Source organism: Lissotriton vulgaris, chromosome 11 (assembly GCF_964263255.1).
Source record: "Lissotriton vulgaris chromosome 11, aLisVul1.2, whole genome shotgun sequence".
Lineage (NCBI taxonomy): Eukaryota > Metazoa > Chordata > Amphibia > Caudata > Salamandridae > Lissotriton > Lissotriton vulgaris.
Genome location: NC_141699.1, coordinates 101,619,674 through 101,643,157, shown reverse-complemented (window position 1 = coordinate 101,643,157; position 23,484 = coordinate 101,619,674). Strand labels below are relative to the sequence as shown.

General features: G+C 47.4%; 1 protein-coding gene across 2 annotated transcripts in view; it reads left to right on the top strand.

Annotated features, from left to right (window-relative positions):
- SMPD4 (sphingomyelin phosphodiesterase 4) overlaps positions 1-23,484 on the top strand; it is a 601,593-nt gene that overhangs the window by 68,193 nt on the left and 509,916 nt on the right. For both annotated transcript variants that reach the window (XM_086942783.1, XM_086942784.1), the window contains exons 5-6: positions 22,179-22,254; positions 22,355-22,463. In XM_086942783.1, coding sequence (XP_086798909.1) covers positions 22,179-22,254; positions 22,355-22,463 — 185 coding nt within the window. The remainder of the gene's footprint in view (positions 1-22,178; positions 22,255-22,354; positions 22,464-23,484) is intronic.

Here is a 23,484-nt window from a genome sequence, read left to right as displayed (position 1 = left end):
ACTGTCACACAGGGGGCTGCGTGGCGGTGAGTGGAGCAACAGGGTCATTGTATTCTACAAACAAATCCGGCGCCGGACCCCCTGACCTCTCGTGCACCCCAAGGATGCGTATGTTCTTGCGCCTGGCTCTCCCTTCATATTTATCAAGCTTCCGGTCTGTGGCAGCTCGAGAAGTCTTGTGGTCCCGTATCTCCTGTTGCAATAACGCCATATCCTCGATCAAGCTGGCAGTCTTAATGTCAAGCGACTTAACTTTCTAGCTAGTCTTCGAAAGATCTGCACGTATCAGGTTGACCTCTATTGTGACCGTGTCCAGTTTATTATCCAGGAATTCCATTTTTTCCCCCAACGAAGATTGGACCCCGTTTATCGCCGCCGTTTGACATCCGTTAGCGTGGGTTCTGCGGGGGTGCCATGCGAGTCTCCCCCTGGGGAGAGGGCCTTCCTGGATTCAACTTGGGATCATTTTAGGCATCGTGTAGCGGTCTAGTTTATTAGATTGAACGTGTTTCGATCCTTTTGAGGACCTGGGCAGAGTCTTGTCCGTGTCCTACTTCGTTGCCATCGTGGCAGTCGCCACGCACCTGCTGCTTTTTGCTGATCTCGACTGATCACCTAAGATCCTGGATCTCGGACAATTCGTTGCGACTCGGTCCAAATATAGTTACCTCACACTTCTCCGCGTCTCAGTCAGGGAGCCAGGGTACTGAACCTTCCCCCAGCGATATTTGCACCCATTTAGGGCCCCCCGTCAGGCGGAGGCCGTCTCACCCCAACAAGGACCTGCAGCAGTCTGCTACATGGGGGAGGGCCTGGGATGCAACCTCTGCTGGGCCACACCATCAGAATGCAGCACAAGGACAGTCCCACTCTGAGATGGAGCCAGACGCCTCCTGCGCCAGAATCCTGGGAGTGGTGTATAAAAGTTCAGGTGCGCTGCCCCCCGCCAATATGGACTATGTAGGCTCACCCCAGCATCGGCCTCTATCAGCGAGGATTTCGAGTCCTTCTGCCTCCCCAACCACTAACAGGTGCGCTAGGCCTGCCTCCTTATTCAACCCGACGCGCATCTCACTGCATTCTTCTTTATAGCCAGGTGCTTCTGCCGGTGTTCACTTCGGTTACGGCACCTTCACTTCCAGCTGTGTGCCCCTCGACGTCCCACTGGTATTTCAAGGGGCTCCTCACCCAGGCAGGTCTATATAAACATGATCTCCCGGCCCTGAAGGCCCACAGCCACGTCTCCTAGCCCCCAGGGGCCCTCGCAGCAGTCAGTCCTTGCCAGAGGATGCGTCAGTCCACCGCGGCCCCCCCCACCCGACACAAACCACAGCGAAGCGGTGCATCAGCCTAGCAGGCGCCCCGGGCAACGTAACGCCCACAATCACTATCAACAGTTATAGCAGGGCCAGTCCGCAGCCCGATTCAGTGTCTCCGTGGGGCCAGGCATTCCCCCCGTTCTCCGTTACACTTTAAACAGTTACGGGGTCCGACCGACGACTTTAGGTTTTCGGCCCCGCCGTTGACCAACTTGCGGCCGGGCTCAGCTTTTACTTTAGCCCCCGGTTTGGAAATCAGGAAGGCCGCGGTTGTAAGTGGCCTAACTCAGAGCCCTGAGCTCGGAGCCGGCCCAGAAACGCAGCGGGGAGCGTCGCTCCAGTTCCGCCGTCGGATGACAGGTTCAGGGCTCACAATGAATTCCAGGATATTGCTGGAGGTGGACGGGGTCTTGGGAGCCAAGCATTCATGCGGCCATCTTGGTCCTGCGCGTGTCTCCTCCACCATTACTTGCGCTTTTAACCATCACTCAATCTGGGAAATTCTAAGCGTGCTACTCACCTGTGAGGGTCTCAAGGCTCTAGGGGGGTTATACAGCTCCATTCAGTCAAAGAGCCAGGTCTTTAGTGTCTTTCTGATGTTGTTCAGGGAGGGGGTGCGTCTGATGCCAATCGGTAGCTCGTTCCAGGTCTTGGCCGCGATGTAGGAGAAGGCTTTTATACCTGTTCTGGCTCTGCGGATGTGCGGGGGGTTTGGCAAGGGTGAAGTCGGAGGTTCAAAGGTCTCTCTTGGGTCGGTGGAAGGAGATTCTTTCTTTGAGGTATTGGGGTCCAGTTATGTGGAGGCATTTGTAGGCGTGAGTGAGTATCTTGAAATTGACTCTCTTCTCAACCGGGAGCCAGTGGAGGTTCCGCAGGTGTAGGGTGATGTGCTTATGTCGAGGAATGCCGAGGACGAGTCTGGCTGCCGTGTTCTGTATGGTCTGGAGCTTGCGGAGCAGTGATTTGTTGCTCCCAACATAGAAGGCGTTTCCGTAGTCCAGTCTGCTAGTTATGAGTGCTTCTGTGACTGTCTATCTTGATTCGGGGGATCCATTTGAAGGTCTTTCGGAGGATGTTGAAGCAGGTGGATGCGACGGCGTTGATCTGTTAGGTCATAGAAAGGACGGAGTTGAGTAGGATGCAGAGGTTTGGGGCGTGGTCCGTGGGTGTAGGAGGGTCGCGGAGGACCACTGGGGTTTGGCCCATGCGTAGGGTCCGAGGACGAGGACCTCTGTCCTCTCCGAACTGAGCTTCAGGCAGCTGCTGTTCCTCCAGATGCGACGTCCTTCATTCCTTCCTGGAAGTTTAGTCTGGTGGTGATGGGGTCCTTGGTGAGGGAGAGGATGAGCTTGGTGTCGTCGGTGTAGGATACTATGCTCAGTCCGTGCTGTCTGATGATGGCTGTGAGGGGGACCATGTAGATGTTTGTAATAACTCCAATAAAGAAGATGAAAATATGACAAGGATGTTTGAGTTAAGGTAAGTGCTGTTTATTCTCTGGTCATCCGCTTACAAGAATGAGTATGAGATACTTGAAAAGTACTTAGGCTGCTACAGAAACATAAGAGAGCTGCAAAGTCACCACCAAACGCCTCCCGAGATTAATAAGGTTGTCGAGCTAGTGTCCACCGAAGCTTGGGAGTACATCGCTCGCGTCGTTCTCCTAAAAAAAAAAAAGGAGAACGGCAGTAGAAAGTCACAACAGGTGCCTTAAACCGGGAAATTTAATTTCCTGATGATCAAGTCCTACCATAGTCTGGAAGGACAGCGAGTTGTTCACCTCACCGTACTTGAAAGCCGGAGCACCGCTGAGGGAGGTTCTTGCAGCGGGGGCTTGTAGGGGACGCCCAGACTCGACGTCAGGAGAAGGGGCCGGGCGCCGGAAGAAGCAGTCGAAATCGGAACTGCGAAAGCTCCTTGTCGACAGAAGCTTCCCCCGCAGGGACACTCCAGGGCGTGCCAGGTGAAGCAGCGCAGTCCCCAAGGCCGTAGCGTGAGAGGAGGCAGGAAGCACCGGCAAAACAGAAGCAGAGGCAGTCAGCGTAAAGTTCCAACATAAGAAGTAAGTGCTGTTTATTCTCTGGTCATCCGCTCTCAGAATACAGGGAATGCCAACATTCTAATCTGAGCTCCCGGGCGTACTATTAGAGGGGAGGAGAGGAGGGGTGGAAGGAAGGTACCAAGAACAAGGAAAAGATTACAACACATCTCCTTACACCAGAAAAGGTGAAAAGGGAGCCAAAATATGGTAGGATACAACATGTGATAAATAATACAATAAAGTTAGCAGATGATTATAACCATGAAAAGGAAAGAAAAAGGAGGAGCTGATATAAACAAGGAACAGAAGCAGTTAAATATTTCCAGCTATTCTATCCCTGCTCCAAGTTTGACCATTTTCCAGCTCTACTACATTTTTCCCAGCTCTTTTTACAATTTGGGGAGGGAAAAATGTACTTTGCCCAGCTGGTACATGGGTGGGTTTCTTCTCTGCGGCTGAATCGTTGATGTTGAGATCTTTAAAATGTACAATTTGGGGAGGGAAAAATGTACTTTGCCCAGCTGGTACATGGGTGGGTTTCTTCTCTGCGGCTGAATCGTTGATATTGAGATCTTTAATTCCGTGTTTCTGATCATACCACTTTTTGTAGCTGACTTGATGTCTCAGAACCTTCTGGTGACTCTCATTACTGTCTATCACCACAGCCTTTCCCCTACCTAACCAGAGGGGATTCAATTTGGTGCCTGGTTCTCTACCTCTTAAGGACACAAAAGGTGAGATGCCGCTGATAAGATTGGGTGTTGTGTGGTAGGACCAAAGGTAATCTCTGAGGGAATTATCAATGTTAAAGCCATTAGTGAGCGCCAGTTGGATATGATCCTTTATCATGCGGTTTGTTCTTTCCACCAAGCCATTCGCTTTTGGGCAGTAGAGAGCAGTTCTCTCATGTTTAATGTTAAGGTCCTTGAGGAATGCCATCATTTCTTCAGAGGTGAACTGCACCCCATTGTCGGTTACAAGGACCGCTGGAGTCCCTTCGAAGGAGAATTCCGATTTTAGGAACATGATAAGGTTGTTGGTGGTGGTAGAAGGTGTGAATCTACCATTTACCCAATGTGAGGGATAATCCACCAAGACAAACCTAAATCTTTTTTGGGGTCCTAACATTTCCATGGGGCCTATTATGTCCATGGCGATTTTCGTCCATGGCACTTCTGGTACTTCAATTGGAGATAAGGGAACTTTGCCCAATACTTTAGATTTGTCGCTTCTAGCGCAACTGATGCAGTCCTTGACTATTGTTTCTACCATAGAGTCTAGTTTAGGGAACCAAAAACTATTCCTAACTATAGCCTTGGTGATACTCCTACCTAAGTGTCCTTGGTGGGCCAAGTCTATTATTTTTTTTCTGATTGAGGTAGGTGGAACTGCTTTCTTATTGCGGAAATTTTATCATCAATGATGGTACGTTCATGCCTTACTTCCCAAAATTCCTTTAGTTCGTCCTGCATCTCGCTGCATTTTTCTGGCCATTCATTGATAATTAGGTTTTTTAGTGAGTTCATCTTAGTGTCATTCTTCATTCCTTCTTCCCATTCTTCCTTCGTGATCGAGGGAAGTTGGATGGATAAAATAGGGGTGTCCAAGGTATCTTCTTGGTGGTCATTCAAGATGGGAGATCTAGATAAGTAATCTGCCGCTACATTTTCATGTCCTGGCAAGTATTCGATCTTGAAACAATATTTCTCTAAACCCAGGACCCATTTAGCAATTCTGGGAGATTCGCAGTGAGATTGTTTGACAGAAAATATGTATGTAAGGGGCTTGTGGTCCGTACGGACTGTAAATTTTATTCCCCAAAGGAATAAGTGATTTAATGCACAGTAGCATGCTAGGGCTTCTCTTTCAATTACGGAATAATTCCGTTCGGATTGACTGAGGGTGCGGGAGGCAAATGCAATGATGGTTTCTCCGTCCTCCCCTTTCTGAGATTAGGTTGCTCCCAATCCTTTCTTAGATGCATCGGTGCTTAAGATGGTCTTCTTTTTGCAGTCGAATGGGCCTAGTGCAGGTGACTCTATGAATTCCTGTTTAAGTCTGTTAACTGCATCACTGTGCCGTTCTTCTCACTTAAATTCTTGCTTGATTTTAAGGAGTTCCCGTAAGCACTCACATTTCTCGGAGAAGGACGGGATAAACTTAGCCATGTATTCCATTAGGCCCAAAAATGGTTTGAGTTCTTCCTTACAGGTGGGAAAAGGAGCGTCTTTCACCACTTGGATTAAGCTATGTTTAGGCCGAATCCCTTCTTGTGTAATTTTGTGTCCTAAATAATCCACCTCTGTCACTTTTATTTTGCATTTTTCGCGTTTTACTGTCAACCCAGCTTAGATAGTCTGGTACATACTCTCCTGAACACCATATCATGCTCTTTCTCGTTTGGCTCCATAAACTAAGACATCATCCTGGAAACACATACTGTTGGGAATTCCTTCAAGTACCTGCTGCATCATCTTTAGGAAGACTGCGGCAGCTGAGGCGAGGCCGAAATGCATCCTTTTAAACATGTATGTGCCAAACATGGTTAAAAATGCAGTTAAAGGACGAGATTCCGGGTGGAGTTCTACTTGATAGTATGCCATGGATAGGTCTATAACTGAGAAGAATTTCCCGTTGTACTTAACATTTCGTTTATGTTGGGGAGTGGAAAACGCTCAACCCAAATATTCTCGTTCAGGCTGTGTAAGTCTATGTAAAGACGAATGCCATTCCCACTAGCCTTGGAGGTGATGACGATGGGGGCTAGCTATTCTGAGGAATTGATGAGTTGTATGACTCCCAATTGGCACAGTTTCTCAAGTTCATCTTTTAGAGGTTGTCTTAAAAGAAGAGGAACCTGTCGGGTCTTATGAACTATGGGATTGGCGCCTTGCCTCACTTCTATTTTATGTTGAAATTTCCTCAGAAGACCCAATTTGTCTGAAAAAAGGTGCGGGAATTTTTCACCGAGCATCTTCCCTTGGTCGGATTTTTCCACAACAGTGACTTGTTCCTTGTTGTTGGGGTTGAGTATGACACCCAACTCTTTCTGATGCTTCAACTCCAAAAGGTTGGATCCAGCACTCACTAAATATACTTTTCCAATGGTAGACCTTCCCTTAAAGTCTATTTGTGCTTCAAACATGCCTACCAGAGGGATGGGATCTTTTGTGTAACCTTGGGGTGAGATATCTGGTTTATCAATTGTCATCTTCCGCACTCCTCAAACTTCTTTAAAGTCTTCAATATTCAATACAGTGAGGGGGGTACAAGAGTCCGCAAACATTTCTATGGATATATCATTAATTAATATCTTACATTTCGGGTAATCTGGAACTGAAAGGTCACTAGTATCTTTCACTTGGAAGATGAATTGTAGTTGGTCCTTGTTCTCGTCTATAACTGCCTTCACTTGGCCTCTGTCTTTGTCCCTACCAACCCTAGCCAAATGTCCTCTTCTATTGCATTTCTTGCAATAAGCATTGCGTGCGGTGCACAAAGGATTGCTAGCTAGGTGATTACTGCTACGGCATCTAAAGCATTTGAGGTTGACATGTTCCTTCATGGGTTTGTTGTACGGATCTCCTTTATTTGTAACTCTCAACACATTGCTGCTGGTTTCATCAACTTGTACTGAGACCACCACCTCATCCGTGACCTTGATCTCTTTCATGCATCTAGCAGTGTGTTCAATAGACTGTGCAATGGAGATCGCTTCTTCCAATGTAGGGTTCTTTGCCGATAGCTTTTCTTGTATTCTGCAGTTATTAGTACATCAAACCAACTGATCACGAATTAGGGAGTCGTTAAGTTCACCAAAGTCGCAAGCTGGGTGAGACCTCTTAAGACTGCAATGTAACTCTTTACAGATTTGTTCTTCCCTTGTACACGTTTGAAGAATTTATGACGTTCAAGTACTACATTTATTTTATCGCTAAAATGGGTGCCTAGCTTAAGTAAAGTTATTTCATAAGCATAAAGTTCTTCATCCTCTTCTAATTCTGGCTCAGGTAGGGTTTCATACACTTTGCGGCCATACCCTCCTAAATTATGTAAAAGAATGTGCTGTTTACGCACAGCAGAAAACCTTTCACCCCCCCGTAGCAATTAAGTATGATTAAAAAAGTTTCTTTCCAGTGTATCTCAGGTTCCCCACGGTCATTTAGAAAAGAGGGCGGTTGGCATATCCCCGGTCTACCCATGCTGGATCTAGCTATACAAGTGAAACTTTACAAGCAATACAATAAAGGCGGGGTACCTAAAGGATGGAGGGGGGGGGCTGGAACTAGGCAACAAGATTGCAGAATGAACAGGAAGCTTATTACTCCTTTACCCGCTTCCTCCCCTGACAAGGATTTACAGAAGCAGAATGAACAGGAATCTTATTACTCCTTTACCCGCTTCCTCCCCTCACAAGGATTTACAGAAGTGTAGGGAAGGTACACTGGGAACACTCGCAGGAGAATAGGCTACACTAAACTGTCAATATAATAATATACTGCTGTTATACATGACATGAGAGACTAAAGAAATAAAGTTCCAACCTGAAAATAATGATAAGGATGAATAAACACAAAGGAGCAAGGCTTGGAATTCAAAATACAAGCAAACTTAAATGAGGATTTACCAGTAGAAAAGAGGTTCTGAACGAGCTATTTCTGAAGCAAATTACAAGAATGAGTATGAGATACTTGAAAAGTACTTAGGCTGCTACAGAAACATAAGAGCTGTAAAGTCACCACCAAACGCCTCTTGAGATCAATAAGGTTGTCGAGCTAGTGTCCACCGACGCTTGGGAGTACAGCCCTCGCGTTGTTCTCCTAAAAAAAAAAAAGGAGACGGGCAGTAGAAAGTCACAACAGGCGCTTTAAACCGGTAAATAAAATTTCCTGATGATCAAGTCCTACCGTAGTTTGGAAGGACAGCGAGTTGTTCACCTCACCGTACTTGAAAGCCGGAGCACCTCTGTGGGACGTTCTTGTAGCGGGGGCGTGTAGGGGACGCCCAGTCTCGATGTCAGGAGAAGGGGCCGGGTGCCGGAAGAAGCAGTCTAAATCGGAACTGCGTAAGGTCCTTGTCGACAGAAGCTTCCCCCGCAGGGACACTCCAGGGCATGCCAGGTGAAGCAGCGCAGTCCCCAAGGCCCGTAGCGTGAGAGGAGGCAGGAAGCACCGTCAAAACAGAAGCAGAGGTAGTCAGCGTAAAGTTCCAACATAAGAAGTAAGTGCTGTTTATTCTCTGGTCATCCGCTCTCAGAATACAGGGAATGCCAACATTCTAATCTGAGCTCCCGGGCATACTATTAGAGGGAGGAGAGGAGGGGTGGAAGGAAGGTACCAAGAACAAGGAAAAGATTACAACAATGTTGAAGAGCGTGGGGCTTAGCGATGACCCTGGGGGGACTCTGCAGTTGATTTCCGTGGGATCAGAGAGGAAGGGTGGTTGTATGATTCTTTGGGTTCTGCTGATGAACAATGAGTGGATCCAATCCATGAATACATTTTTAGTTGAAAACCAAATGAATTGTGTACTATAAAAGTATCTCCATGTGTAGCAGATTAAGTTTGCAATTTCCATTTATTCATCATTGTCAAGGCACTCTCTTGTTCTTGCTGACTTTTGTTATCATTCTGTTATGTTTGCAAACATCAGCTACACCGGTTTGTTGCTAAAAGTGGTTGGTGTTGCGATTTTGAAAAGCACCACATGCAGTGAGGTGGGGACTTTGGTTTAAAAAGGGAATGTTACCTAGACGGACCTGCAAAAGAAAATTGGTAGCCTAGTGACTTCAATCTAGGTCTAAGTGCAGAGAATTATTTATCTTGCTAGGATTCCTGGACCTACAAATACGGCATGACAATGAACAAGCCCTCCTTGACAATGCTCACCTTAGCATGCAAAATAATATTGGGCAACTGGAAGGACTTCAAACAAGTCAACTTATATGGTGTGGCAGGAATGGCTAATTTTCCTGAGAGGTGCAGATAACACTGTCCTACAGCTCTCCACACAGCGTTCAAGCCACAGAAAAATGTGGAGTGCCATGGATGCTTCTTCCTTCATCCTTCATCTATAGGCCTCCGTGACATTTTGATATCCTATTACTGCAGAACGACTGAGGACTTTGCCAATATGCGTCTGCATCTCTTACAAACTACTTTAATCACTTTCTGTTTGGCTTTTGTGTTACTTATGTACTTTGTGTTACTTGTGTATTTTGTTTTTTGCTTTTTGTGTCACTTTTCTGAAATTTTCAATAAAAACTATTTGAAATTAAAAAAAAGGAATGTTAGCTAACACAAACTCTAATTTTAGTCTATGAAAAATGGACCGTTCTAGTGCTTCCTGTATGGATTCTACCTTGTTTTTAATTGTTTTTTGGCACATAGTTTCGAAGTTATTAGAAACCTTTGTCTTCTTACTACTTTTTATTAGGCTGTTTTGCAGGGTATGATGTGGCGGGATCTGTGTTGCCAAGAGATACATTATGGGTCCGCAGACTGTAATACATCTAGTTGGATGTAGGTTGCCGATTACCGATAACATAATGTCCAAGTGCTATGAAATCTCACTCATGGACGGGACTTGGAATACGGTTGTGTAATGCAGGGCAGGGGTCCTTTTCTAAAAGTAAAATGCAAATGGAGGTCTGTTGATATCTTCAGGTCTGTTGAAGAATTGTGAAAATGTTTACCTATGGTCATGTAGAGTAATAATTTGTGCTAGGTGGTAGTTGCCAGATTTTTGTTATGCGGTGCTAGGCGTTCCATTTCTGTACTGCTGACCTTTGTGTTCCAATAGCAGTTTAGGTATTTTGACAAATGTGATGACAACGGTATTTTTGAAGCTTAAGTGTTTTTCTCAATTAAATGAAATGAAATTTTTATGGAATCCTTGCTGTGAGCCAAGCAGTGGAATTGAGAAGGAATGGTTTCATACCTTTAATCTCAGCTCTCTCTCAGGGGCATCTCCATTAAAGGCATAAGCACTAAATAGTCCCGCCTTCTTTCTGGGAACCCCGGAGCACTTTTTCATAGTGTACCTTCTTAAGTGTAGAATCTAGGTGAACATCTACACTGTAGATGTTCACCTTTCTCCAGGAAGGCCAGTTGTAACACTTAAGATAAGACCGTTATGTAGCCTATAAGGAAGGCTAAAATGGCCAAATTCTTCAGATTATACTTAGAAAAGAGTAAAGATACCCATATATATATGTATATTCAAAGCCAAATGCTTTTATAGGCAGCTTAGAAATCTCGTTCTCAAACCCTTTTTGTTAAAGGAGAGAGATGAAGGATAGTGTAGCCCTATAGGCTGCCATTGTGAGTGTAAAAACAGTATATGTGCCTTTAAGGACCTAGAGACCACCGGTATCCCGTCATACCAAGCAGGTGGCAGTTGCTTCAGTTCTTTGTGACAAGATGTGGCAATGATGATAGGGCCAATAATCACCTCTGTCCTGTCCTCCTGGGAGGATTGCTTATGACTTCAGTGGCGATTCCCCTGAGAGAGAACTGGGATGACCAGTAAGAAACCTTTCCTTCTCTCTCAGGGGATCTTCATCAATAGTCATAAGCACTGAATATAGTAGCAAACCTATCCCCACCAGCATCGGTGGAAAAGACAGGAACGATCAAACTACCTGCTTAAGCAAACAAATTCTCAGAGGACTGTCATGCTTGAGCATCTATTCTCTCATCTGAGTCCAAACAATAATGTTTGATAAAAGTGTGAACAGACATTTCTCATCAAAGCAGCAGTAGCCGCTTTCCCCCTAGTAGAATGAACTTTAGGTCTATCAGATAAATTCTTTTTCGCTTTTTGGTAGCTTAATAGGATGCAAGCTACTATCCATTGGGAGATGGCTTATTTGGAAGTGGCTAGACCTGTACGGACCGGGACCTAGTAAGTCTTGTGTTTTGCCCAAATAAAACTTTAACACTCCCCGTTTAGGGAATGGAGAGTTTCTATCAGGTGTGGAAGGATGCTGACGGAGAGTTGGTAAGGAAAATATATGATTAACGTGAAAACCCGAAAGGACTTTAGTAAGTCCTCATTACTACCTTGTTGGAGTGAAAAATAGTGTATTGTTTGTGAAAACACAACGCCTGGATTTCACTAACCCTACGTGCTGATGCTGCAAACACGATTTGTGAATGGGTTCCAAAGGGTCCTGCATGAGGTGTGAGACAACTATATTGAGCTCCCAAGGAGGGAAAGGACGTCTAATAGGAGGTAAGACCTTTTTCAACCCTTCTTAAAATAAATCATTGATAATGGAAGTTTTGAGAAAAGAGGTTTTTGAAGGACATTTTCTGTAGGCAGTAGAGGCCGCCAAATGAACTGTTATAGAAGAGAATTGTAAGCCAGATTTTGACTACTAAAGTAATTATAGAAAAATGACACTTCCTGGGCAGGTTGTTGGATCCAAGTTCTTGTTAGAACACCCTATGCAAAATTTCTTCCATATGAATGAATAGGCTGAACGAGTGATGGTTGTTAAGCCTCCTTAAAAATGTTCATGAATTCTTGCGCGAGGTTCAGGTGTTCATACAGACCTAGCTCAGAAGCCATGTTGCCAAATTCAAGGAGGAGAGATTGGGGTGAACCATCTGGCCCCTGAATTCCATGAGAAGATCCGGTCTGCGTGGCAGTTTGAGATGTGGAAGCTCTGACTGGTGATGAAGGTCCGTGTACCAACATTGACGTGGCCGCTCAGGAGCAATCATAATCATTCTGGCTCTCAAGTTAGACAGTTTGATGAGGACTAACGGGATCAGGGGGATTGAAGGAAAGGCGTAGAGAAATTTGCCAGACCAGTCAATCCTTAGAGCATTTCCCTGTGTCCCTGGTTGAAAGAACCTCAAAGCAAAGCTGGGGCATTTCATGTTTTCTGGTGTGGTGAACAAGTCAATGTGCGGAGCACCCCACAGTCTGAAGATAGTTTGCGCCATGTAGTTGCCCATTCATGATTTTTCTGCAGGACTCTGCTTTGCCCCTTGGTTCCCGAAGGGATGGGGATCTAGCTGGACCATGGGCCTTAGTGGAGGCCACTCTCAGTGAGCGGAACATGGACGGGGCAGGGGTAATGAGAGGGTGAGAGTTAGGCCAGGAATTTACTGGGCAGTGGAGGAGACACTGGGCTAGTTCAGCCCAGTCATACATTTACTAATGGGATTTTGGCCCTGGGGTAGAAGGTATTTAACTGCAGGTGCCTGGCAATGGGCCTTCTTTCTCCTTGGAATTTAGTTAGGCTGGAAGTGAATGGTCACCCGGCAGGTAGGAAGCAGAAGCTTGCCTGAAAAGAAAAGGTTTGTTACGCCAGAAGTGAGAAGTCATCCAGCTGGGTTGGAAGCAGACGCTTACCTGGAAGGAAATGTGATTGCACCAGAAGTGAAAGGTCACCCGGTTGAGCTGGAAGTGGACGCTTGCCCGAAAGGTAAGAGAGGGTTACGCTGGAAGGGTAAGGGTTCTCCGGCTGGACTTAAAGCAAACACTTGCTCAGTGCAGGAAGAAAGGGTTACACCCAAGGGGATAGGTCACTTGGGCTGACTGGTCAGCACTGAATGTAGGGCACAGTGCTCGCCAACCGACCCCTGTCCCCACCACATCTTCAACAAAGCAGATTCCATCATCGCACCCCATCTCCGGGATGTCATCAACTGCTCCTTCAACTCCGCTACCTTCCCAGAAAGCTGGAAACACGCCGAACTCAGCGCCCTCTTGAAGAAACCCACAGCGGACCCCTCTGAACTCAAGAACTACCGCCCCATCTCCCTCCTCCCATTCCCTGCCAAAGTCATTGAGAAAGCCGTCAATAGACAGCTCGCCGCCTTCCTTGAATCCAACAACTCCCTCGACCCCTCACAATCCGGCTTTCGAGCCAAACACAGCACCGAAACCGCCCTTATTGCAGCGACAGACGACATCCGAACACTACTGGACAACGGAGAAACAGTTGCCCTCATCCTACTCGACCTCTCCGCCGCCTTCGACACGGTCTGTCATAGGACCCTCAAACAACGCCTCAGCAACATCGGCATACAAGGAAAAGCCTTAGACTGGATCATCTCGTTCCTCCCAGCTGCTGCTCCTAACACCCTCTGCCTACCTGGGTGATCGCGCTCCGTCGCAGCCTGCACTCCCTGAGCGCCTCGAGGGAACATAGCGCCTGGTATCGTTTATTTAACAATTGCTTTCATAACGCAAGGCATCTCCTTGCATTTCGCGCTGCTTTGAAGTGCTTTTATTTACTTTGACGCTGTGATTGCTATCCCTGTTTCCGGCCGTCCATTTTGGGTCTGATCACTCCTCGTGTCTCCTCCCCGCTCCCCGCCTCCCAGCAGCCCCTCCCACGCTCCGCCCCCTCCACTATCCTTCAAATGCCAGATGTCCCAACGCGCAGCGTCCACGCGCTTCGGACACGCCGAAGGTGCGCCAAAGGTAAGCCCGTCTACGCCCGTCCGCGCCTGGACCGCGCCCAGCGCCAGGCCCCCTGCCCCTCGCGCTGCCCACCCCCGCATTACCTACGATGCAGCCACCCTCCTAGCCCTTAACCCCGGCCGCGCCCCCAACTGCGTACAAGCCGCCCCTGGCCACACCCATGGACCTTTCTCTTGCTACTCCTGCAAATTCATCGGCACCGTCAACATCTCCGCTCCGACCACACCACAGATTCCCGACCCCAACCACCTAGAATGCATCCTTCCCAACACCCGCTCGGTCCACAGGCACGCCATTGACCTTTGGAACCTACTAGACACCATCTCTCCAGACGTCGCCTTCCTAACGGAAACATGGATGAACGCCTCCTCCGCCCCTGACATCGCCATCGCTATCCCTGACGACTATAAGATTACACGCAAAGACCGCACCGACCAAACAGGAGGAGGAATCGCTATCGTCCACAAGAAATCAATCCGCATCTCAACCAGCTCTGACGCCAACCTCGCCAACTCCGAACACCTCCACTTCCAGATCCACATCGACCCCAAAACCACACTCAGAGGCACCCTCCTCTACAGACCACCAGGACCCCGCGCAAAATTCAGTGAAGACATCACGGACTTCATCACCCCACACGCGCTCCCCTCCAAAGACTACATCCTCCTGGGAGACCTCAACTTCCACCTTGAGAAGATCAACGACCGCAACACCGCCACCCTCTTAGACAACCTCGCCAACCTCGGACTTAAACAACTGGTCACTTCCCCCACCCACATCGCAGGTCACACACTCGACCCCATCTTCACCTCTAGCAACCATGTCTCTTTCAACCACACTACGGAGCTCCTCTGGACTGACCACAGCTGCGTCCACTTCACCTACAACAAGCCGAAACCCATCATCCACCTCCAACCAACTCTACAAAGAAACTGGAACAAAATCACCACGGAACAGATCTCCTCATCGCTCCTTCAAACCTCCCCAGCCCTCTCTTCTGACGCCAACGAAGCCGCCTCCAACCTCACCCTTTGGTTATCCAACACCGCAGACACCTTAGCACCACTGAAAAAACGCCTACACAAAATCAAGAAGGCCTCATGGTTCAACGAGGACCTCAAGAAATCCAAGAAACTATGCCGCTCCCTTGAAAAGGCCTGGAAAAAAGACTCATCCACCAGCAACAAGGACGCCTTCAAAAACGCCATCCGTACTCACCACCAACTGATCCGAAAAGCCAAAAAAACAGCATTCAAGGATCGACTCGACAACAACGCCCACAACAGCAAGGAACTTTTCAACATCGTCAAGGAATTTTCCAACCCCTCGGCCAACTCCAACGACATCACCCCCTCTCAAACTCTCTGCGACTCCCTAGCCTCTTTTTTCCACAACAAGATTGCTGACATCCACAACAGCTTTGACAACCAACCAGGAAGCCAACCCACCCTACCATCAGCTGACTATCTTCCCCCCGTTAACACCCTCAACGCCTGGAACCCAATCACCACTGAGGACACCATCCGCCTGATGAATTCCATCCACTCTGGATCCCCCACAGACCCATGCCCTCACCACATCTTCAACAAAGCAGACTCCGTCATAGCTCCGCACCTCCGAGACGTCATCAACTGCTCCTTCAACTCCGCTACCTTCCCAGAAGACTGGAAACACGCTGAACTCACCGCACTTCTGAAAAAACCAACAGCAGACCCCACCGAACTCAAAAACTACCGCCCCATCTCACTTCTTCCATTCCCGGCCAAAGTCATCGAGAAAGCTGTCAACAACCAGCTCGCCGCCTTCCTCGAAGCCAACAAATCCCTCGACTCCTCACAATCTGGCTTCCGAGCAAAACACAGCACTGAGACCGCCCTCATCGCAGCAACAGACGACATTCGAACTCTACTGGACAATGGAGACACAGTCGCCCTCATCCTCCTCGACCTCTCTGCAGCCTTCGACACAGTCTGCCACAGCACCCTTTTACAGCGCCTCAAAAACATCGGAATCCAAGGAAAGGCACTAGAATGGATCACCTCGTTCCTCTCCGGAAGAACCCAGAGAGTCCGCCTCCCACCATTCAAGTCCGAGGCCTCTGAAATCATCTGCGGCGTACCACAAGGATCCTCACTCAGCCCCACCCTCTTCAACGTATACATGAGCCCCCTCGCGACCATCGCCCGCCAACACAACCTCAACATCATCTCTTACGCGGATGACACTCAACTGATCCTTTCTCTCACCAAGGACCCCAGCACCGCCAAAACTAACCTACACGAAGGAATGAAAGAAGTCGCCGAATGGATGAAACAAAGCCGTCTGAAACTGAACTCAGACAAAACAGAAGTCCTCATCTTAGGTAAATCCCCCTCTGCTTGGGACGACTCCTGGTGGCCGGAAGCCCTCGGAAAAGCACCCATCCCGACAGACCACGCACGGAACCTTGGCGTCATCCTGGACTCTTCACTTTCAATGAACAGACAAGTCAGCGCCGTATCCTCATCCTGCTTCAACATCCTTCGCATGCTCAGAAAAACATTTCGCTGGATCCCCACCGAAACAAGGAAAACAGTCACCCATGCTCTGGTCACGAGCCGACTGGACTACGGAAACACCCTCTACGCAGGTACCACCGCCAAACTACAGAAGAAACTACAACAAATCCAAAACGCCTCAGCCAGGCTCATATTAGACATCCCACGCAACGAACACATCTCTGGTCACCTTAAAGACCTCCACTGGCTACCCGTCAATAAGAGGATCACTTTCCGACTGCTTACCCACGCACACAAATCACTCTACGACATCGGACCAGATTGCCTCAACTCTCGACTGTCCTTCTACACCCCCTCCCGCCAACTTCGATCTTCCAGCCAAGCATTCGCCACTGTCCCTCGCATCAACAAAACCACCATGGGAGGCAGATCCTTCTCATACCTGGCTGCCAAAACATGGAACTCACTCCCCGCTTACCTTCGCCTCACCCAGAATCACCTAGCGTTCAGAAAACAACTTAAAACGTGGATATTTGACAAATAACCCCCCTCCCCTCCCCAAGCGCCTTGAAACCCTCTGGGTATGTAGTGCGCTATATAAATTTTATGACTTGACTTGACTTGACTCGCCGGGAGAACCCAGAGAGTCCGACTCCCCCCATTCAAATCAGAGCCCACCGAAGTCATCTGTGGAGTACCACAAGGATCATCACTCAGTCCAACCCTCTTCAACGTTTACATGAGTCCCCTCGCATCCATCGCGCGACAACACAACCTCAACATCATCTCTTACGCTGACGACACCCAGCTGATCCTTTCCCTCACCAAAGACCCTAACACCGCCAAAACCAATCTTCATGAAGGCATGAAAGAAGTAGCCGAATGGATGAAAAACAGCCGCCTAAAACTTAACTCAGACAAAACGGAAGTCCTCATCATAGGATCATCCCCCTCTGCCTGGGACGACTCATGGTGGCCATCGGCCCTGGGCATGGCACCCATACCCACAGACCACGCACGTAACCTAGGCTTCATCCTAGACTCCTCCCTCTCGATGACCAGACAAGGCAACGCCGTCTCATCCTCTTGCTTTAACGTACTTCGTATGCTCAAATAAATCTTTCGTTGGATCCCCACCGAAACAAGAAAGACTGTCACCCACGCTCTGGTCACTAGCCGACTGGACTATGGAAACACCCTCTACGCCAGAACCACTTCCAAATTACAGAAAAAACTCCAAAGCATCCAAAGCGCATCAGCCAGACTCATATTGGACATCCCGCGCCAAGCTCACATTACCGGTCACCTGAAAGACCTCCACTGGCTTCCCGTCAACAAGAGAATAACGTTCCGTCTCCTCACCCACGCACACAAGGCCCTCTACAAACTAGGACCCGAATGCCTCAACACACGACTGTCCTTTTACACACCGACCCGCCAACTAAGATCCTCCAATCAAGCCCTCGCTGCAGTTCCACGCATCCAAAGATCCACCATGGGAGGAAGATCCTTCTCCTACTTGGGGGCCAAAACCTGGAATTCTCTCCCCACTGACCTCCGCCTTACCCAGAACCACATTTCCTTCAGGAAGGAACTTAAAACCTGGCTATTCGATAAATAATGCACCCCCTTCCCCCAAGCGCCTTGAGACCCTCTGGGTGAGTAGTGCGCTATACAAATTCCTGAACTTGAACTTGAACTGGTGGCTATGGAGAAAGAAGGCAGTGGTGGTTAAAGGATCGCTTGCAAGTTAATAACTGCCTAATAAACTTCAGCCTAAATTCTTCCATAAATGTGAAACTGTGTGGTCGGAGTTTGTGGGATATGGGTGGGCGACCAGGTGGGGGTGCTGCCGCTCAGGGAGTCTGAACATTTTGAACACCTGGGAGATAAGTTTCAGTGATCCGCGGTTCTCTGGCTAACAGCCACTTCTAAATTGTCTGGGCCTCATGGGATAATGGTCTGAACCTCGTTCCCGCTGCTTGTTGGGATAGTACATGTTTCTTGTGATGTCTGTCTGAACAATCAGGGAGTGAGTCTTGAAGAGCGGGAGGAAAGTTTTCAACGCCAAGTGAACTGCTTGTAGCTCAGGAAAATTGATGTGGTAGGTCATCTTCCTCAGAGACCATGTTCCCTGGATTTGGAGGGTATCCATTTGTGCTCCCCATTCTAGAGACATCTGTTACTATGGTCTGGGAAGGGACATCTTGATGAAATGGCATCCCTTGAAACAGATTTGTTTGAGAATACCAGCATTGCAGAGACTGTGTTGCATGGGGGAAAGTATGATGCTGTCTTCCAGATGGCCCGCAAGTGGTTCCCACTGATCCTCAACACATTCCTAAAGAGGACACATGTGGAGATGGACTTTCAGATTTAGAAAGGTACATGAAGCCATCAAGCTGAGGAGAGATGCCACTGTCCTCACTGTGGAATGAGAGGCTTTCATGAGAGTTTGACACTTCAGGCAGATTGATAACAGTCTCTCCTCCGAAGGGGACACACTTGCTTGACTGATTGGTGTAGGTAGTGGCCCCCAAATAATACAGTGTCTGAGCAGTAGTAGATGCTGACTTGCTGTGAATAATATGCAGCCCTAATCGTTGGAGGAGATCGCTCGCCCACTGGTAATTTAGTTGGGCTAAATTTAGAGGAGCCTACGCCTTAATGAGCCAATCCTTTATGTAGGGGTAGATAAAAACTCAGTGCTTCTGAGGTGGGCAGCTACCACTACCATGTACTTTGAGAAAGTTCTGGTGGCTGATTCGAGGCCAAGCAGAACCACTTTGTACTGGTTATGATCTTGACCCGTGACGAACCTTAAGAATTTGCAATGTTTCTTGGCTATTGGTATATGGAAGTACGCATCTTGGAGTTATATCGAGCAGAGCCAGTCTCCCTGGTGTAACTAGGGATAGATCTGATGGAGTGACACTATTTGTAACTTTTCTCGTCTAATCCACTTGTTGGCCAGTTTCAAATTGAGAATAGGTCTTAACTAGTTTCTGGGGCCTTTCTGTTTTTTACCAGAAGGTATGAGAAATAAGTGCCAGCACTCATTAGTTGGGAGGGTCAGTTTCCACTGCCTGCTTCTGCAGAAGGATGTTGAATTCCAAGTGCAGCATCTGTAGATGGTTATTGAATGATTTTGGTGGTATATTTATGGGAGAACTGATAGACCTAAGTCAAGTACACATTCCTAACATTATTTTTTAACCAGGTATCTTTTGTGATGGATTGCCACACTGCCAGAAAATGTGAAATACTTCCCCCCCCTACCAGAGTGGTTAACGGAAGAGGGGGAAGAAAGGATTCGTGGCTTGGAGCCTACTGTATGCTGTCCCCCTGAACATGCTGTTGAGTGGCTCTACCTCTAGGCTGCCGCCGCTGATGTTGCTGGCAAGGCATCTGCTGTTGGGATTGCTGGTGACCTTGGTACCAGTGAGGGGTTTGGGCCCTCTGAGGGGATAAAACGCCATTGGTAAGGCTTGAAGGGCCTTCGTCTTTATTTTTTATTTTTTTCAAGTCCAACTGCCTTGAGGGTCTCCATTTCTGACTTCTTCCAGGCCATCGTGCCGTTCAAGTGACTCCCAAAGAGTGTTGACCCTAAGAATGGGAGATTAAGGATTCGTTACTGTGATTTATGTTTGAGGGCTGTAAGGTGGAACTATGAATGTCTGTGTAAGGCTTCCCTGTGACAGTACTCGAGTGCTGCTAGCAAGGATGAATCTGCTGCAGCACTGATCATCTGGCTGGAGACCATCATCCCCACGTTGAAAACCTCAAGGAAGTCCTTTCTTTTGACTCTGAGGAGGTCGTCAGCAAATTTCTGTAAGGAGTCCCATAAGACCCTGTCGTAGCTGCCCAGAATAGCCGAAGCACTCACTGCCTTCATGGTGGTAGAAGCCATACCACATACCTTCTGGTCCACTGAATCCAGCTTCTTATTCTCCTGGTCTGGAGGTATGGTATACGCAGGAGTTATAGAATGGTGTTTCTTGCTTGTTAGGATGGGTTGGAGCAGAGAAAGAGTGGATCCTGCTCTGGAGGTCTGTATTTCTTTTGCAGCTTCAACAGAGCAGATTTAGCTGGAGTGAGGAAAAACCCATTGCAGGTTCCAACAGACCTGCACCCACTGAAAGGAGTTGCCTTGACTCTGATCGGTTATTTAACTTCAAAGCTGGTGAAACCTGTGGTTGTGGAGATTCCGACAGCATTGGAGAATATCTTCCTGCGCTGGAAGGGGAGGTGGAGTGGTAAGAATGTTGTCTAGACATTGCACGTGATCTTGATTTAGCCTTAGACGCATGATGATGGTTAGAGCGTCTGGAAGATGGTCAAGACTAACGGTGCCGGAACCTGTGGCGATGTCTGTAGTGGCGTGAATGATGGCAAATTCTTGAACTTGATCGTGGCAGAGAAGCTCTAGACCTTATAAGAAGGGCTTCCACAGGTGGAGGAGGAGGAATTGGCACCGGTTGAAGGGGTGCCGGAGGATGAGGCGGTGGAGGCAGAGTAGGTGGTGGTGGAGGCAGAGTAGGTGGTGGTGGCGGCAGAAGAGATGAAGGCAGAGAAGCAGAAGAGTCTGACGGCACTATTGGAGAAGCAGGAAAAATAAGTCTGGAGTAATCAGTCAGGAGATGATAAAATACAACTGTTTCCTTCTTTTTGCATGCCTAGATGTTCTCGGCATTGACATTTTTCTTAATGTCGACCTTCTGCTACATCTCGTTGTCGACTTTCTACTGTGTCCTGACGTCAACACACTCCTTGACGTCTAACTCCATTGGTGTCTATCTTCGCCTCCTTCGACCTCGTCCCAGCTCTTGACGGAGACATGTTGGTGCTGTAACATTTCTTGACGTTGATCCTCTCCCTGTCGACCAGGAACAATGTGAAAGGTCTGTACCCCTCTTTTTGTTTTGGACCTCCCACGTATGGGTCCTCAGACAAAGGAGGAAGAGACCTGGTAGAGGACTGACCCTATCCAATCTCTCCTGATGTCCCACTTTCAGACTGCGCCTGTTGCCTGCGCCACTCTTCTGTGCCATGGAGGCAGGTTTTTTTCCTTTCTCTCTGGGTATGCCTGGAAGGCTACCTGCAGTGTTGGCATTTGTCAGGAACATGACTTTTAGGAAGCCAGATGCTGTAGACTTCCTTTGGGTCTAATTTGGCCTTTTTCCCCCACAGGCAGGACACTTTATAAATAAAGGTGGCCTTTTATTTGACTAAATATCCAAAATTCCTGTCAGGAAAAAACAGAAGATGAAAGGGACACTTGAAAACCTTTTGAGTAAAGTACTTGTCACAAAAATCCACTTGAGATTTTTGAAGAGAAAAAACCTAAAAATCTAAAGCTCAGTGCCCAAAGATCGTATTACCAGGAGCTGGAAAAGAAGATCTGAAGCAACTGCTATCTGCTAGGCATGATGGATACTGGTGGTCTCTAGATCCTTAAAGACACAGCACTGTTTTTACATTACTATAGTGGCAGCCAATAGGGCTACATTATCCTTCTCTCTACTTTTACAAAAAGGATTTTTTGAAAGAAATTTAAGCTGTCTACAAACGTATTTGGCTTTAAATAGAAAAAGGTAAAGAAACCAATATATATTTATGTAATCTGAAGAATTTGGCCATTATAGCCTTCTGTACAAGCTGCAGAAAGTGTTTCTACAGGCTTTCCTGAAAAAAGGCATACGTCTACACGTAAGAACCACTATGGAAAAGTGCTCCAGGATCCTCACACATGGGTGGGACTATTAAGTGCTTATGAGTATCTATGGAGATCCCCTTAGAGAGAAAGTTGATTTATGAATATAATGCCTCTTTTCATCTGTATAACTTTGGAATAATGTTTCTTTCCCCGTTCTGCAGTGGCCCAATGATGAAGATGGTTTACAAACTGCAGGCTGAGGAGTACAGATTTGACTTCCCGGTCTCATACCTTCCAGTGAGTTGTGGTCCTATAGAACACTGAGTGATCTATATGTTGTGGTGTTTGTGACATTGATCTAACGGTTCCACCTCACTGTTCTGCTGTTTCTTTTCAGGGTCCTGTAAAGGCTTCTATACAAGAACGAGTTCTGCCAGAGTGTCCCCTATACCACAACAAGATTCAGTTCACCTCTTCTGGAGGTCTAACCCTAAACTTGGCACTCAGTATCCTTACAGTGGTTGTCCTGACAGTTAGTCATGGGGGCTAAAAAGAAGTACAAGTGGCTAGATTCAGTCATGTGTTATTGTTTAAGTGTGCAGTTCTGGTGAAATATTTTCATTCTCTGCTACAGTTTTTAAGCTGTACAAGTCAGACGTAAAATCTAGTGCGCACTGTTCTCTTTGACTCTGTACAGCAACTTCTTATCTGTTGACCTTTGATGTCAGTTGTGTTATCTATGGTTAGATTTTAAGACTTCCCACATTAACATAAGGCATTTATCTTCCAGCGTTAATGCCTGATGGTAATTTTTTTCTGTAGTGTTATGCCAGAACTTAAAAACACCCTTTTGCTGGTAAGAACTGGCTGCTGTAGAAGGCACCCATTTCAAAATCTACTTGCTCTTGTCTTAATTGTTTTATGTGATGTCTTTGATATTATAATAGTTTGATGGCTGTGTTTGACCAAAGTGTTTCAAAGATGTTTCCCAGCTAAAATGAAATGCTGTTGTGAGCTTTTTATCTGCATTGATTATTGTTGGGCAAATACGCTCGCCACTACTCGACAAGTTGGTGCAATATACAGAGTATGCCCACTTATTGTAAAACATGTTAAAGAAAGGCCTCCCTAACATAGGATTGAATGACATTTTATTTTATGGCCTAAATGAATTACTGTAATTCACTTTTATTTGAGCTCTATAAAGCAGACTAACTACAAAAGACACAAAATCAGAAGGGGCATGGCCAGCCAGCTGCCATGGCAGATGCGACTCTTTAGACGTCTGGCCGACACCCCTAATTATCCGCCCTACTGATCCTGAAACTGTGCCATCAACGCTGAAAATCAGCGGGACCGGATCACCGTTCATGAGTGGCATCTGATGAAACCAGCGAAATCACCGGATAATAGTGCAGCTGGTGTCCAGGGACAAAGTGCCGCCCAGGACGGGTGCGGGACCGGGCAGGAGCTGTGCGGAGGAGGCCACTGCGGGGCTGACACCGGGGACATGGCCGGGCTCGCTAC